Source organism: Megascapheus bottae, chromosome 24 (assembly GCF_031878675.1).
Source record: "Megascapheus bottae isolate mThoBot1 chromosome 24, mThoBot2.hap1, whole genome shotgun sequence".
Lineage (NCBI taxonomy): Eukaryota > Metazoa > Chordata > Mammalia > Rodentia > Geomyidae > Megascapheus > Megascapheus bottae.
In genome coordinates this window covers 11,566,800-11,583,547 of record NC_143532.1, presented here as the reverse complement: position 1 = coordinate 11,583,547, position 16,748 = coordinate 11,566,800, and the positions used below count along the sequence as shown (strand labels likewise).

General features: G+C 47.4%; 1 protein-coding gene across 1 annotated transcript in view; it reads left to right on the top strand.

Annotated features, from left to right (window-relative positions):
- Positions 1-1,553: 1,553 nt before the first annotated feature.
- Positions 1,554-16,748, top strand: part of Cdh1 (cadherin 1) — a 58,656-nt gene continuing 43,461 nt past the window's right edge. The window contains exons 1-2 of the mRNA XM_090357380.1: positions 1,554-1,696; positions 2,614-2,722. Of these exons, the coding sequence (XP_090213506.1) occupies positions 1,646-1,696; positions 2,614-2,722 (160 nt within the window). The 5' untranslated portion in view covers positions 1,554-1,645. The remainder of the gene's footprint in view (positions 1,697-2,613; positions 2,723-16,748) is intronic.

Sequence of the window (16,748 nt, the reverse complement as noted above, 5' to 3'; positions counted from 1 at the left end):
AGAAGAGCTGGGCAGTGCATGCCTATAATCCTATCGAATCAGAAGGTTAGATCCAGAGGTTGGCATTCAGAGGCTATTCCAGCAGAAAAGTTCAAGAGACTCCATCTCTAAGAAAAACTAGCAGGGGCCAGAGCATGGCCTGGTGGTAGAGTGCCTGCCTAGCTTGTACAGAGCCCTGAGTTTGATTCCTTTGTACCACATACACAGAAAAAGTTGGAAGTGGAAGTGGTGCTGTGGCTCAAGTGGTAGGTGTAGTCTCATAGAAAGTAGCTGCTTTCAAATCATAATCCTCAGATCTCAGTTTCTTGAGTAGCTGGGATGAACCAGAGGTACCCAGTTTTTTGAAGTGAGATTAGAAGAGATGATTACCATCAAATATTTGGCAGACAGGCATAGAAACCTTCCATGACCAGTGGTACTTGTTATTTTATTGTGATTTATTCTGTGTACGCGCACACACGCAACAGTCTTGGGGCTTGAAATAATGGATTTTTACCAGGTGCTCAAGGCTCAAGACTCTAATCCTCGCTACTCAGGAAGCTGAGATCTGAGGATCACAGTTCAGTGCCAGCCAGGGCAGGAAAGTCCCAGAGAAATTCATCTCCAATTAACCAACAGAAAATAGGAAGTGGTGCTGTGGTTCAAAGTGGTAGAGCACATTAGCCTTGAGCTAAAGAGTTTAGGAACGGCACCTGGGCCCACAGTTTAAGCCCCCAAGACTGAAAAAAAAAAGAAATCATGGATCATAGATTTACATTCTGGCTTTCCCCTTGTAAGGGGATACCACTTAAGCTACAGCTCTCCTGGCTTTCCCTGGTTAACTGGAGGCAAGAATCTCAGGGACTTTCCTGCCAGAGCTGGCTTTGAACTGAGATCCTCAGCTCTCAGCCTCCTGAGTAGCTAGGATTACAGGAGTTAGCTAAGGGCACCCGGCTTGTGCCTCACATTTTGTACAGTTTTAGACCTCTGTTTGTATGGGCTCCTCACAATACTAAGAATGGCACTAATAATGATCCTGATCATTATTTGGGGCGGAGAAACCGAGGCTTGGAGATATGGTTCTGAGTCAGTGAATGATTTTCTGACTCACAATCCCGTGGGAAATGGCAGTTATAAAGAGCAGATATTGAGCTGGAGGTGTGGCTCAGTGGAAGTGTGCCTGCTTAGCAAACACAACGCCTCAGTGTTCAAACACCAGGAGGACCAGGAGGAAAAAGGAAAAAAAAAAAAGAAAAAAGGTTATTTTGAACTTAGGTTTGCGCGATCCGTTCGCACGGTCGGGATTCGAACGTGGAGGAGCTGTAACCGTGCGGGTTGCAGGCCTACAGCCCACCATTCTACCCACTGCGGAGGTCACTAGGCCTCCCGGCCCAGGCTGCGTGGGCGGATCCTGTCCGAGGGCCCCGCCCCTATCCCGTGGATTGCGCCAATCATTGGCTGTGGCCCGCAGGTGCATCCTCAGCCAATCAACGGCTCCGGGGGCGTGGCTTTCGAGGCACACCTGGGCGCAGCTGCCCAGCCTAGAAGCTCACAGGCGTCCGGAGCCGCTGGGCACCTGCGAAGCCTACGGAAGCCCCGGCAGGCTCCAGCCGGTCCGGACCTCACCTCCGCCGGCGCTCGGCACCAGCCCTACAGCCCACCCGCAATGGGCGCTCCGTGCCGCCACCTCTTTGCGCTCCTCTTTCTGCTGCTGCAGGTACGTCGGGTGCCCAGCCTAGGGGGAAAACTTTCCGACCCTACGATCGGTGCCTCCGCCCCATTTCCCTTTCTCTTTTCGACCATCCCCGTTTCCCTTCTTCCAAGAAAGTTTGACCCCAGAGGTGTGGAAGCTGCGCGGGGCGCGCGCCAGGCGCGCGGGGCTGCGGGGAGGAGGCCGGAGTGGGCCGGGGTCCGGGCGAGCGCGGCTTTCCCGCCCCCCTCTCTCCCGCCGGCGCCTGGGGATGGGGAGGGGCGCGACGCGGTGCAGGCTGGGGACGGAAAGAGGGGGACCCGAGGTGCCGCAGAATGGGCTTGGGGCGGACGAGGGGGCGTGGAGCAGGAAGGGGCTAGGCACGTGAAAACGGGGAGCCTCGATTCAAGGAAAGCGGGGGGGGGGAAGCTAGGAGTTGTGGGGACGATCCTAGAGGCTGGGAAAGTCCAGGCACCTGCCGTGGGAGGAAGGAGCATTCGGGAAATTAAGGCACCTGCCCCGTGAGGAAGGGGCGCTCGTAGAAATAAAGACACCTGCTGTGTACACGGGAATAAGGGCGCCCTGGGAGAGAACGAGGGCCGGGAGGCGTTAGGGACGGGGATGAGGAAGTCAGATCGAAAGCGTTCTCGTTGTGAGGAAAGTGAGATCGCCAAGAAAATGGGAAATCGGGAGGAAAAGTGGGCTGGGTCGTGGGCGGCCAGGCCGCGGCCCCCCCCCCGGGGGAGTTCTTGGGGGAGGCGGGGGCAGGTTTCGGGGTGGAAGGATGACGTCGCTGTCTGCCCCGGGATGGGGGGGGCGAATTCCCACAATCCCGACGCCCGGGGCGAGGGAGGCGCGGCCCTGTAGGTTTCGGTGTGGGTAGGGGGGACCCTCCCCCCTTTCCCCAAGTCACCTGGTTCTATACGTTTACCCCCCTCCCCCAGATCTCGTCGTGTTTCGGCCAGGAGCCGTGCTCCCCTCGCTTCGGTGCCGAGAGCTACACGTTCCTGGTTCCCCGCTGGCACCTGGAGAGAGGCCACGTCCTGGGCAGAGGTGAGGGCGGGGCCCCGGTGTCCCTGGGCGCGGTGGTGATGTGGGGTAAGGGAAGGGGCCTGGGAATTGCGCACCCAGACCTTTGGGTTGGAGTGAGCTCCAATGCCTCCCCCTGTATCCGACGACATCTCCTTGGAATTGCCACAGGCTTTTTTTTTTGGAGGAGGAGGTGGGGTGTCTAAACTTTAGAGGGCTGTACGCTGTGTGGTTGAGCAAGATGGCTCTGTCTGGATAGCTGTGCTGTAAAGGGCAAAGGTGGGTGAGAACACCGAGAGGTCACTCTACTCCTCATATGATCCTGGCAGCTTAGATTGCAAAACCTGTTGGGTGGGACCACGGGACGGGGGGCCTCCTGTTTTCACCTCTGCTGGGAGAAGCTCTGAGCCCGAGTCCACTTGTCCAGGGTCAGGGAGCTGGATGGATCGGGCTGCTGGGGCCCCATTGTGTACTGTCTGGGGTGGGGGGTTAGCTGAGGAACCTGGTCTTGGTGAACAGGACTGTGGCTTTTATTCATTCATAGAGATGGAAACATTTTGATACAGGTACTGTTTCACCAAAGAATAATGACAGATTTTTTTTTTTTTAAAAGCAGAATAGCTCTGACTCAGAGGTTGAAAATGCATACAAACCTCCAATGTATTTCAGGCCTTATCACAGTGATAATCTCGAGTTTTCTTTGTTCTCCTTCACTGTTGGCAAGTTTCTGGGAGCAAAGGAAGGGACTGGTATCTAGTGTGGATTCATTCATTCCCAGGTGCTTACTCTGTATCAAAACCTTGATTTCTGATGCTGGGGCAAGTATCAGAACAATAAAGTACTTTTTTTTTTATATTGTTTTTGTTTTGTTTTGTTTTGGAGCTTTATTCACTTCTCTCCTAACCAGTGTTCAGCTCAAAGTAGTACAAAGGGCTCCCCCACTTTTTTAAAAAAATAATTTATTCTATTTCCCCCCCATACACCTTTCTGATTTAGCCTTTGGCTGTATGAGAACTCTGGCCATCTTGGTGTTGTATAAAATTTTATTTTGATCTTTGGAAGTTGTTCCGTTACTGGGCATTGTGATTTACATGTGTTGAAGCTTGACTGGTTAACTGAGACAGGGCTGTACCCTGTGGGATCTGAAAGGCTTCGTTATCTGTCTGCCCAACACTGGAATGGGTCAGTGATTACTCAGCCAGTTTCTCTGTACTCTGGCTAGCCCAGGGACATTCCAGCCCTGCCCTCCTAATGCAGGTTTTCCCCGGTCCCCCTTAGGAGAGTGTGCTATGGGACACAGGCAAGTGAGATTTAAGAGGGTGTGAGTGCTGGTGGCTCATGCTTGTAATCCTAGCTACTCAGGAGGCTGAGATCTGAGGATTGCAGTTCAAAGCCAGCCTGGGCAGGAAAGTTGGTGAGACTCTTATCTCCAATTAACCACCAGAAAACTGGAAATGGTGCTGAGGCTCAAGGGGTAGAGAAGAGCTCAGGGACAGAGCTCAGGCCCATAGTTCAAGTCCCACAACTGACAATAAATAAATAAACAAGTAAATGTGCAAGCTGAGTGTGGCTCATGCCTATAATCCTAGCACTTTGGGAGACTGAGGTCTCCCAATCCTGAGTTCCAGGTCAGCCTAGACTATTTAGGGAGACTTAGTCACAACAAAACAGAACAGCAACTTCACTGTAAAGTGATTCTTTAGAGATGTTGGTCATTTTTCTTTTTCTTCACACAGATGGACTGGAGAACCCAGGGTAATAGATAATTTGGGATCTCAGAGGTCAAACGTAGCCTAGTAACTGAGGATTTCCTTTGCTTGTTCTAAATCTGCCTCAGACACACAGGGCCCGGATTTGGGGCTCAATCTTTGACTGCTTGATGGATTGACCTGGCTCACAGGTGTGGATTAAAGATCCCCCACTCTCTCCCCTCTTAAAGGCTGTGCTGAAAGCTGGTGTGAATGGCACACATGCCCCTTGAATCAACTGGATTTTATCCCAGGGAAACCTGCCCTGGGATCACCTATGCCATCCATCCCTACTCTCTACCCTCAGACCTTTAGATCTCCCTGGTCACTCGAGTCTGTGACCGGGCTGATAGAAAGATTCCCGGGAAAGGAGACCCTGGGCGACACTTCACCCCTCACCCTGCAGTGCTGGACACACACAGTCCCAGGCTCTGCAAGGCCATTTAAGGAAATGTGGCTGCTGCTCACAGCCAGGTGGTTATGAAAATCCCTGTGTGCTATCCCGGCCTTTCATTGGTGGAGCCTTTTCTTCTGAAAGACTCACCTTGGTGGTGTCTGTTACACACACCCTTCCAAGCGCAGCCTCAGATAAACCAGAAGCTAAGCAATCAGCTCCCGCATCTTCCAGAAGCTGCCAAAACCCTAAAATCTCTGGAGAGGCACCTGTCACTGTCCAGACAAGTTTCTACTCTGCTCCCCACCTCACCCCCTTCCCCTTTCAAGGAGGAGAATGAAGTCTCAGGTTAGGATAGTTCAGTGAGCATATACATATGACCGTCACGTTTGAGTTTTAACTACTACTCATGGGATTTGGCTCAGTTTCCTCATCTGTAAAATGGGGATGTAATGCTGTACATAGCTGTGTAGTATTGTCTTTTTTTTCCTTTGTGAGGGTCCTGGGGCTTGAACTCAGGACTTGATCACTGTCCCTGAGCTTTTTCGTTCAAGGCTAGCACTTTGCCACAAGAGTTACAGAGCCACTTCCTGCTTTTTCTGAGTAGATAATTGGAGATAAGAGTCTCTTGGATTTTCCTGTCTGGAGTTGGATTCATTCAAATTTTGATCCATAGATCTCAACCTCCTGAATAGGATTACAGGTGTGAACCACCAGTGTCCTATTTGTGTTGTCTCAATTTAGCTAAAATGTGGGAATCTGGGGGGTACACATTCACTTAAGGTGACAAATGTGAATGCCTATTTTATGTCAACAGTAGCTTAGGTAGACTCTGGGGTTAAGAATGAATAAAGAAGGTATGGCCAGACATAAATGCAGCTTAGAATGATTGTAAAGAAAGAAAGCATTAAAAAAAAAAATCACTAAGTAAGGCTCACTCCTGTAATCCCAGCACTCAGGAGGTTGAGGTAGGAAGATTATGTGGTAGAGTGCTTGCCTAGCATGCAGGAAGACCCAGGTTTGATTCTTCCATACCAAATACATAGGGAAAAAAAGCCAGAAGTGGTGCTGAGGCTCAAGTGGTAGAGCTCTAGCCTTGAGAAAGTCCAAGGACATGCTCAGGCCCTGAGCTCAAGCCCAGGACTGGCAAAAAAAAAAAAAGAGAAATCTTTAAATGACGGCTATCATTTTCAGAGAGCTATAGTAGGCACTCATCTTGTTTTGAACAAATGAGTAGACATATGAATGAATATTTCCTGCTTTGGCTTTAAACTATGCTCTGTGGTCTGAGAGCAGTCCTGTAGGTTAATTGGAAAAGAGCAGGAAGAGTTTGGTCTGTTGGAAGGCTCTTACATGCTTGAAGGGGCTCTGGAAAGCTCTAAGGGTGCCCTTGGGCAAACTTTAGCTTATGGAGGCCAGAGAAGGGAGGCTTCAACTGAGAATGCCATTTGGAAATTTGGAAGTGTGTGTGTGTGTGTGTGTGTGTGTGTGTGTGTGTGTGTGTGTGTGTTTGATCTTTGTTCAGTTAAAAAGGAATTGATGGCTGGGCACTGATGACTCAAGATTACTGAGGAATCAAGAATTCTGAGGAATTGCAGTTCAAAACCAACTTAGGCAGGGAAGTACTTGTGAGACTCTTTTCTCCAATTAACTGCCAGATAACCAGTACTGTGGCTCAGAATAGTGCTAGTACTCTGGTAGCCTTGAGCAAAAGAGTACAAGCCCCATGACCGGCCAGAAAATAAAGGAATTGATGGTCCCCTCCTCCCAGTTGCCTCTCTTTTTTTTTGTAAATGTTTCCTTTTACCTTTTATATCCCCAGCTTAAGCTTGTTACAATTGGTCAGCTGTTGGATGGGTTTTCAGTATGTCCATCCTTGAGGGATTGGTGGAGACTATCTGTATTTGAGACTCTAGGGGTAGAGTCCTGGCTTAGTAAGTATGTGAGCCTTCTGTTTTCTCCCGTTGGTTGGAAAGTTCTTCATTTGCTTTCCCCTGCCCCACAAACCAGCCAAACCAGTTTCCTCTTGCCTCCGCGTTAAGCAAACACTGCTGTGCTAACAGCTGCCAGCACTGCCCTGCACCCAGTGCCTTTGTTGGAAAGGGAGAGTCTGTGGCTTTTTCTTGTGGCCACCAAGCCACTTGCACAGGGCAGCTCCAGTGGGTTTGCTGTGGATTAGGTGCCGAAGTCAGAATGGCCTAGTTGGTCAGTCGCTGTCTAGCTTTGAAAGGTGTTTCATCATATACAAGGACACCGTTCTGCTTTTCATTGCCAGAATGCTGTGACTCACAATCTGGGTTAGGAACAATTCACCTGAGAGGTTTCACAAATGCACACTCACCTTCCTGTAAATTCTTTTAAATTTATTTTTTTTACTTTAATTAATTAATTAATTAATTTTTGCCAGTACTAGGGCTTGAACTCAGGGCCTTGGCATTGTCCCTGAACATCTTTTGTTCAGTGTTAGCACACTAGAGCCACATAATCACTTCTGGCTTTTTCTGTGTACGGGATACCCAAGGAATCGAACCCAGGGCTTAGTGCATGCTAGGCGAAGCACTCTACCACTAGGCCATGCTCTAGGCCCCACTGGAGACTCTTATCTCCAATTAAGGTTCAGAAAACCAGAAGTGGAGCTGTGGCTAAAAGTGGTAGCATGTTAGCTTTGAGCAGAAGAACTCAGGACAACGCCCAGGCCCTTAGTTCAAGCCCCAAGATCTAGAACACAAAAACAAAAAACAAACTCATATCTCCCTTCCCCTTTAAAGCAATTTCAGTAGGTTTCACTGTTCTATTTTTCATACATGCATATAAAGTAGTTCAGCCATATTTACCCTCATTTACCTCTACCCCACATGGCCTTGTTTCACTGATTCTTCTCTTCCCCCTCCCCACCAAGGGTTTCATCAGGATAATTTATGCAGGTGTGTATTATAATTTAGTAAGCTTTACTTTGTCTAGTCCCTACTGTCCTGCCAATGCATTTCCTTATGCGAGCTCTATACCTGTGTTTGAGACTTGGTCGCTATCATTCTGGAGGCCAGACTGACCTCCAGCTCTCCTTTCTCTTTCCCCAGCACATGCCACCCATTCTTTGCTCTGGAAAACCCTAGGGCTTAGGTCACAGGTGTTCAGTGAGTAAATACCTGGTGCCAACTAGGTATGGGCCTCTGGTGGCTAGTTAGGGCACCTTCGATCAGGAGGAACAAGGCTGACCATGTCCCCTGGTGTTCTGTGGACACAGTTGAATGGATGCCCAGAGAAACAGCCTGTGTACCCCAGACTTAGATCCAGCCTCTGTCCCAGGAAGATTCCAGAAAAATCTATGAACAGAGACACTTCATAAGATCATTTCTGCACATTAAGTGTCACGTATGTGCATGTAGCATATGTGTATGCATTCATGAGCTTGCCTGTGCCAGTGGTGGGGCTTGAACTCAGGGTCTCATGCGCTCACTTAGTTTTTTCATTCCAGGCTGACGCACTGCCTCTACTTCTAGCTTTTTGCTGATCAATTGGAGATAAGAGTCTCTCGTCTGTATGGATATCAAAAGAGAAAGGGGCGCTAGAAAAAGGAAATGGATTCCTAATAATTTGTCACCAAATAAGGAACTTGGAGCTGAGTCTTCCTAGACCAGGAGAGAGGATCAGGGTAAATAGCACAAGTCCACTGGTCACTTAGCAGGGAGACTGTAATTTGGTTAAAAGGGCACAGACTATTTCTTCTCAGAAGTTGGGTGTGGTATGGCTGCCTGCCATCCCAGCACCTGGGAGATGGGGGCAGGAGGATGTACATAGGTATAAAGTGAAGAAAAATATAAATGAGGCGATGAGGGAAAGCTTTCCTTTCAGGCCTGATCCTTCCCCCAGCTCTTTCCCAGGGCACAGGTAACAAGTAAGTTCTCAGTTACCTGACTGTTTTTCTCTTGTGTACCCTCTCCAGGGTTTCCTTATAGAAATAGCAAAGTTCATCTTGGGGTGTGGCTCAGTGGTAGAGTGCTTTCCTACAGTGCAGGGTGCTCTGGGTTCCATTCCAGTACCAAAGAAAAGCAAACATAAAGCCTTTTACCCGCCTCTCCACGTTGCCTGGCAGGCTTCCTTCTCCCTTATCTCCTACTCCTGCCCCCCAAACTGACTTTTGAATCTCCCTAATTTTAATTGTGAAGTTAAAGTTCAGTCATATTTAGTTAGCTATTTTTGGCCTGTTTTCTTCTACTTCCCTCACTTGCCTTTTTGGGGGGCTCATACTGGTGCTTGAACTCAGGTCCAGGGTGCTGTCCTTAAGCTTTTTTCCTCAGGGCTGACATTCCACTGTTTGATCCACACTTCTACCAGTTTTTTGGTGTTTCATGGGAAATAAAGAGTCTCATGGACTTTTCTGCTCAGACTGGCTTCGAACCAGTCCTTAGATCTCAGCGTCTTGAGAGTGTCTAGGGTTACAGGTGTGATCTACTGGCACCTGGCTCTTCTTTTTTCTTTCTTTTGAGGCAGGTTGTCATTGTGTAGTTTAGCCTGAAACTCCTTCCTCAGACTCCCACAACTACTCCTCAGAGCCCTTCTTGGAGGAAAGGCTTCGAAGGGAGAAGTGTCGGTACCCCAGGAGCTCAGGTGGTGATGGGGTCCACTTGAATCTTTGAACCTGTTCCCCACAGACAGGATTATAGATAGCAGTGGACACATCGCCTTGTGGGGTAATTTGCCACGTCCTAGATAATAATTACCTTACTTTGTAATTAAGAGAGCTTGTAATAAGCAGAAAGCTTTTCAGATTTATTTTACCTGAGCAAGTTCAAGACTAAGAGGAACACCTGTTTCTGCGGTTTGGCATTCAAGCATGCAAGTCAGAACATCCAGTGTGTTTCTGAAGATGGTAGATGGTAGCTGTGCCCACTTTCTCATCCTCCTCACTCCACTCCTGTCCCAACAGTCTTTCTCATCCTAGTACTCTGACTTTTTTTTTTTCTTTTTACTGGTCCTAGGGCTTGAACTCAGGGCCTGGGTGTTATCCTTGAGCTTTTTTTCACTTAAAACTAGCACGTTTACTTTGAGCTGCAGTACCACCTTCGGTTTTCTGGTGATTCATTGGAGATAAGAGTCTTTATAGCCTTTCTTCCTCACATCTCAGCCTCCTGAGTAGCTAGGATTACAGGCATGAACCACAGGTGCCCCATTTTTGTTTTATTTACTTATTTATTTATTTTTTCTTATAAAAGTGATATAAAGAGGGGTTATAGTTACATAATTCAGGTAATGAGTATTTCTTTTTAGATAACTTTACTTCTTCCCTTGCTCCTAGTTTTTCCTTCCTATCTCCACCCACAAGTTGTATAGTTCATTTTTCAACATGTCTAGTGAGTACAAGTGCGCTGTTTGTTTGTACTGGGGTTTGAGCTCAGCAGGCCTCACTGTTGCTAAGCAGGTGCTTCGCTACTTGAGCCTTTACTTCTGGGCCTGGGTGCTGTTGCTGAGCTTTTTTTTTTTTGCTCAAGGCTGGTATTCTACCACTTGAGCTACACACCCACTTCTGGCATTTTGGTGGTTAGTTGGAGATAATTCTCATGGATTTTCCTGTCTGGGCTTTGAACCTTGATATTCAGAACTCAGCTTCCTGAGCAGTTTAGGATTACAGGTGTGAGCTACCAGTTCACAGCACCTGGCTCCAACAGGTGCCCCCATCCAGTTTCTGTGAGCTCTGCACACTCCTGGAGTAACCTTAGTTCATTGTCTTGTCACAAAGCAGCTTGTGGTCCAGCATGTGAAGGTCAGACAGCTCCTTCTGCCCCACACCTCTGTGTGTAAGGAGGCACCAGATCGAAATCTCTACAGACACCTGAGCTGGCCAGGCCACTTGTTTGCTTTCCTTTTGTCTGGTAACACCTTCCTTGAATGAGAAGGTGTAGGAGACTGCAGATAAGCCAGCACCTCCCACCTGCTATCTCCTGCGTCCCTTTCCCATCAATTGTTTAGAGCCTGGCATCCTTCTGCTGGTCCATCTGGCAGGTTTCTGCCTTTCAGAGGAGTCTAGAAGAAGCATGGTGATAGATATAGAAAACCTGAAGACAAAAGTTTAAGGCTAACTTAATCAGATAGCAGCAAAAATAAAAATCTTATGTTCCCAAACCCATAGGAAGGATCAACAAGTGTCAGTTAAGAGTACTCTCAGACAGTATCTTCTAGATGTTTAGGTAAGATATGGCTTCTGGCCTTCAACAAGACACTTGCCTCATGGGTATGGTTGCCAGATTTAGCAAATACAAATCCAGGCCACCCTTACTTATCAGGTAAACAATGGCTACATTTTTAGTATAATGCAATATTTTAGGTATAGTTTTTCTTTTCCTTTCTTTTTTTTCCCTTCAGTATGGGGGCTTAAACTCAGGGCCTGAGCACTGTCCTTGGGCTTTCTTAAGGGTAGAGCTCTACCACTTGAGCCACAGCGCTACTCCTGCCTTTTTTGTATGTATGTAGTACCAAGGAAGTGAACACAGGGCCTTGTGAATGTTAGGCAAGCACTCTACCACTAGGCAACACTCTAGGGCCCTACATTTTTTTGGGGGACAGTGTCATCTTTTCCTTCACTGTCTCTCAGATTTTTCCTCCCATCCCTGCCCACAAGTTATATAGTTTATTTTCAATATAGTGTCTAGTGAGTACAACTAGGTATACTTACTTGGGCCAGGCACTAGTGACTCCTATAATCCTAGCTACTCTGGAGACAGATCTAGGAATCTCAGTTCCAAGCCAGCCTGGATAGGGAAGTCTGAGATTTTTTTTGGGGGGGGGGGTGGGTTGGTTGTGGAACTTGAACTCTGGGCCTGGCCATTGTCCCTGAGCTCTTCAGCTCAAGGCTACCGCCCTACCCCTTGAGCCACAACGACACTTCTGGTTTTCTGGTGGTTAACTGGAGATTAGAGTCTCATGGATTTTTGTTCCCCAGGCTGGCTTTGAACAGTAATGCTCAGATCTCAGCCTCTTGGGTAGCTAGGATTATAGGCATGAGCCACCTTGCCTGGCTTAAGTCCATGAGATTCTTACTGCCAGTAAAGAGGCGGAAATGGAGTTGTGGATCAAGTGGTAGAATATCAGCCTTGAACAATAAAGCTAAGGGACAGCATCTAGGCCTTGAGTTCAAGCCCCAGTATCAGCACACATATACACACTACCATCTTGAGTTGGAGTATAGTATGTAATTCAGTGGAGGCAGACTTGCTTAGCAAATACAAAACCCTGGGCTTAGTTGTAGGTGCCAGATATCTATTCTGATTATCAATAACAAGATAATGAGTTGCAGTTATTGCTGTTTTGGTTTTTTTTAATTTAACTTTTTCTTGGTCATAGGTCTCAAGTTATTTGTTTGGTTTGTGCCTTAAACCTAGGACCTTGCATTTTTTCTTGGCTTTTTCCACTCAAGGCAGGTATTCTACTACTTGAATTACATGTACTTCAATTCTTTTGTTTATATGTTTTTGGCTGGTCCTGCAGCTTGAACTCAGGGCCTGGGCACTATCCTTAGAGACTTTTTGCTCAAGACTGCCACTTGAGCCACAGTGCCACTTCTGGCCTTTTCTGAGTATGTGGTGCTGAGGAATAGAACCCAGGGCTTCATGCATGCTAGGGACACTCTCCCACTAGGCTATGCTCCCAGTCCTATGTACTTCAATTCTGACCTCTTTTTTTTTTTCTTTTCTGGTCTAGAAAAATCTCAGACTTTCCTGTCTAGGCTGGCTTTGAACAGTGATCTTCAGATCTCAGCCTCCTGAGTAGGATGAGCCACCACACCTTAGCTAGGCCTCATATTTTCTAGACAGGTAACCTAACACTTGAACCAAGTCTTCCAGTTCTTTGGTTTTTCATCTTTTTTTGAGACAGGGTCCAGCCACTGTCTTTGCCTGGGCAGGCCTTGAACTGGAGATCCTCCTGCTTATCCCTCCTGAGTAGCTGGGATTACAGGTGTGCTCCCCTGTGCCTAGCAGATCCTGTTTATTGAGTTCTTCCCTTATGCTACCTCCTTTAAACCTCACCATGACCTCTAAGTGACAATCACTGTACAAAAGGGTTGATTTCTTAGAAACGTTTTGAGGTGGAGAGAAGTGGAGGGAGAGATCCCTAAGAAGAATGACATTAGAGTAAAGGCCTGAAGAAGTGAAGGCTCCCTAGGCCTCCTGGGGACTGGTCCGCCCACATTCTTTGGGACTGTATAGCAGCATTTGTTAGAGAAATAATCCTCAGGGCTAATTGCTACCAGGGTATCAGCTTCCGACCTGGCTCCAATGCTCTTTCCAAGCCAGTCTGCCTCTTGGCCTGTTGCCCAAGAGGAATATGGCGCTAGCTTGGTTCCCACGCTTCTTCTGGTGGAGGATGAGATGGTCCACGGGGGACCTCTTGGGCACAAGGTATTTCTGAGGGGCAGGGCTGCCCCAGTGACCTGCTTCTGGCTGGAAGGCAGTGGGTGGTCCTCAGACTGTGGACTCATTCCTGCCACTATTCCTGGGCCTATTTAAATGGGTTTGGTGGCCAGGGGACCCATTTCCACTCCTTTATAGGAAAAGTTGTGACTTTCCTGTCAAGGGGAAGAAACCCTAACCTCACCCCTAGAATTAGCAGCAGGACAAATACCTAAGCAGGGTATTTGTCAGCACCTGGGCTCCGAGTCACCTCACTTGCGGAGGTGTCTGTGTTGAATCAGCAGTGACATCAGTCTTTAGGAGTAACAGGTAGTACTGGTGCTGAGTCTTACTCACAAGTCCCACACACGGCCCACTCTGTCTTCTTCTAGCATCTTGGGTTTGGAAGGTTTTGGAGAAATTGCTAGTGTCATTACCACTCCAGTTTCCAGACTTAAGCCGCCATCTCTCAAACCCATCCAAATTTAAAGAGAAATCCTTGAGCCGCAGGTGTAACTCAGAAGAAGCAGAAGTCCATCTCCTGTAAACTGCACCCCCCACCCCAAAGAAAAAGAAATACTCTTAATGGGGAAGGTATGGCTGCCTATACAGCTACTGGATGGCTGAAGGCAGGAAGATTTTTTTTTTTTTTTTGCCAGTCCTGAGGCTTGAACTCAGGGCCTGAGCACTGTCCTTGGCATTTCTCAAGGCTAGAGCTCTACCACTTGAGCCATAGCACCACTTCCAGTTTTTTCTATGTATGTGAGGTGCTGAGGAATCGAACCTGGGTCTTCATGCATGCTAGGCAAGCACTCTACCTCTAGGCCAAACTCCCAGCCCCAAGAAGATCTTTTGAGCCAAGAAATTTTCCCTTCATTAAGAAGGGAAAATAAAAGAAGGAAGGAAAGAAGGAAAGGAGGAAGGGAGGGCCAGGTGCTGATGGCCCGGGCCTGTAATCCTAGCTACTTAGGAGACAGAGATCTGAGGACTGAAGGTGGAAAGTCAGGAACATCTATGAGACTTATCTCCAGTTAACCACCTTCCTCTGCCCCCCCCCCAAAAAAAAACCCCAACAACAACAACAACAAAATGGAGCTATGGCTCAGATAGCTAGAGTGCTAGCTTTCTGTGAAAAGGCTCAGGGTCAGTGCCCCGGCCCTGAGTTCAAGCCCCACAACTGACAAAAAGAAAGAAAAAGAATGGAAGGCCCTTTTCTGTACCTGGCAATGGGTGCTTGAGGACTTGTTTGGAGTAGGGGTCTCATTTTGAAATGTCTGTGTAAGTTTGTGCTCCTTTTTCAGTGAAGTTAGAATTTAGTTATGATACTATTTTTCCTTTTTTTTGTGGTGGGGGTGCTAATCTTTTCACTGAATTAATATTTGAGATTTGAGGAATTAAATACTTGGCAAGCTATTCAGTCCAGGAAACCCCGTCACTTGCCAGGTGTGAGATTTCGTGTCACTTGTGACTTTTTCAGCATTTACCCTCTTGCAGGCCTTAAAAATGAGAAAGGAGTCTGAACAGCCTTTCCAGTGAGATGAATGGGGAAAGTTGGGTGGCGGCTGCATTGTCTGGATTCCAATCCTTGGTGGGGGTACCTCCTGGCCATTTGTCCTCTGGGGCAAGTTACTCAATCTTTCTTTGGGATTAGCGATTTGTTATCTCCTGGAGTTGCCGAGATGACAGCCAGGCTTTTGGTGCCTATATATAGCAAATAGTTATTTATTTTTTTCTTGTTCTAGCACTTGAACTCAGGGTCTTAAGATGTCCTTTGGCTTTTTCTGCTCAAAGCTGGTGCTCTACTCCTTGGACCATGTCTCCATTTCCCACTTTTTTTTTTTGATCATGGGGCTTGAACTCTGGGCCTGGGCGCTGTCCCTGAGCTCTTCAGCTCAAGGCTACCTACCACCCTACCCTTGGGCTAAGCCCTACTTCTCATTTTCTGGAGGTTAATTGGAGATAAAAGTCTCAGATTCTTTTGTGCCTGGGCTGGCTTTGAACCTTGATCCTCAGATCTCAGCCTCCTGAGTAGGTAGAATTACAGGCATGAGCCATTGCGCCTGGCCAGTCCTACGGCTTAAACTCTGCCTGAGCACTTTCCCTGAGCTCTCTCAAGGATCTATCATTTGAGCCACAACACCAATTTTTCTGTGTATGTGGGATCAAGGAATCAAACCCAGAGCTTTGTGCATGTTAGGCAAGTACTCTACCACTAGGCCACACTCACGGCTCCATGTCTTTGAATTCTTGCTCAGCTTTTTTGCTCACAGGTGATGTTCTACCACTTGAGCCATACATCCAGCCTGTCATTTTTCTGGTTAGTTAGAGATGGAGTTGGAGTTGGAGATAAGAGTCTCAGATTCTTTTGTGCCTGGGCTGGCTTTGAAGCATGATCCCCCAGGTCTCAGTCTGCTGAGTAGGATTACCAGGGACTGGGAATAATTTTATTAGCAATGGTGTGTGTGTGTGTGTGTGTGTACATATGCTTTATTGTGACATTTCCATCTATACATATAATACATCCAAGACACTTACATTGACCATTTCCTTCTCCAGTTAGTGTTTCTTGAATTAATATCACAGACCCTTAGTCTCACCCTTTTTCTTTTTGTGGTACTACGGATTAAACTCAGGATCTCAAATGTGCTAGACAAATGCTGTATCTCTTGCTCTAAGTAATGTCCAGCTTTATACACAAACAAGAAAAGATTAGTTATAGTTTTGTTGCTGTTTTGTTTTTGTTTTTTGGTGCTGGTACTGGGACTTGAACTCAGGGCCTGGCTACTGTCACATAGCTTTCTCTACTCAAGGCTGGCACTCTACCACTTGAGCCACAGCCCCACTCTGATTTTTTGCTGGTTAATTGGAGATAAAGTGTTTTACTGATTTGTCTTAGCCTCCTGAGTAGCTAGGATTATAGCTCCTTACCCAGCTCTTGCCTAACTGCATTATCTTTTTTTTTTTTTTTGCCAGTCCTGGGCTTGAGCTCAGGGCCTGAGCACTGTCCTTGGATTTTTCTCAAGGCTAAAACTCTACCACTTGAGTCTCAGCACCACTTCTGGCTTTTTCTAAGTATGTGGTGCCAAGGAATTGAACCCGGGTCTTTGTGCATGCTAGGCAAGCATTCTACCACTAGGCCAAACTCCTGGTCCCTGCATTATCTTTTTTTTTTTGGCTTGAACTCAGGGCTTTTGCCTTGTCCTTGAGCTTCTTTGTGCTAAGGCCAGTGCTCTACCACTTGAGCCACAGTGCCATTTCCCACTTTTTCTGTGGTTAATTTGAGGTAAGAGTCTCAGGAACTTTTCTTCCTGGGCTGGCTCAGAACTGTGATCCTCAGATCTCAGCCTCCTGAAGAGCCAGGATTACAGGCATGAGCCACTGGTGCCTGGCTGACTGCATTATCTTAATTGCTATGTAGTATTCTGTTATAAACAGTCAGACTCTTGTGGATGGATATTAGTTGTTTCTAGACTCTAGGCTATTCCGAGCACACGGAGTGTTATTTGAGATGTTGTCGGCAGGAG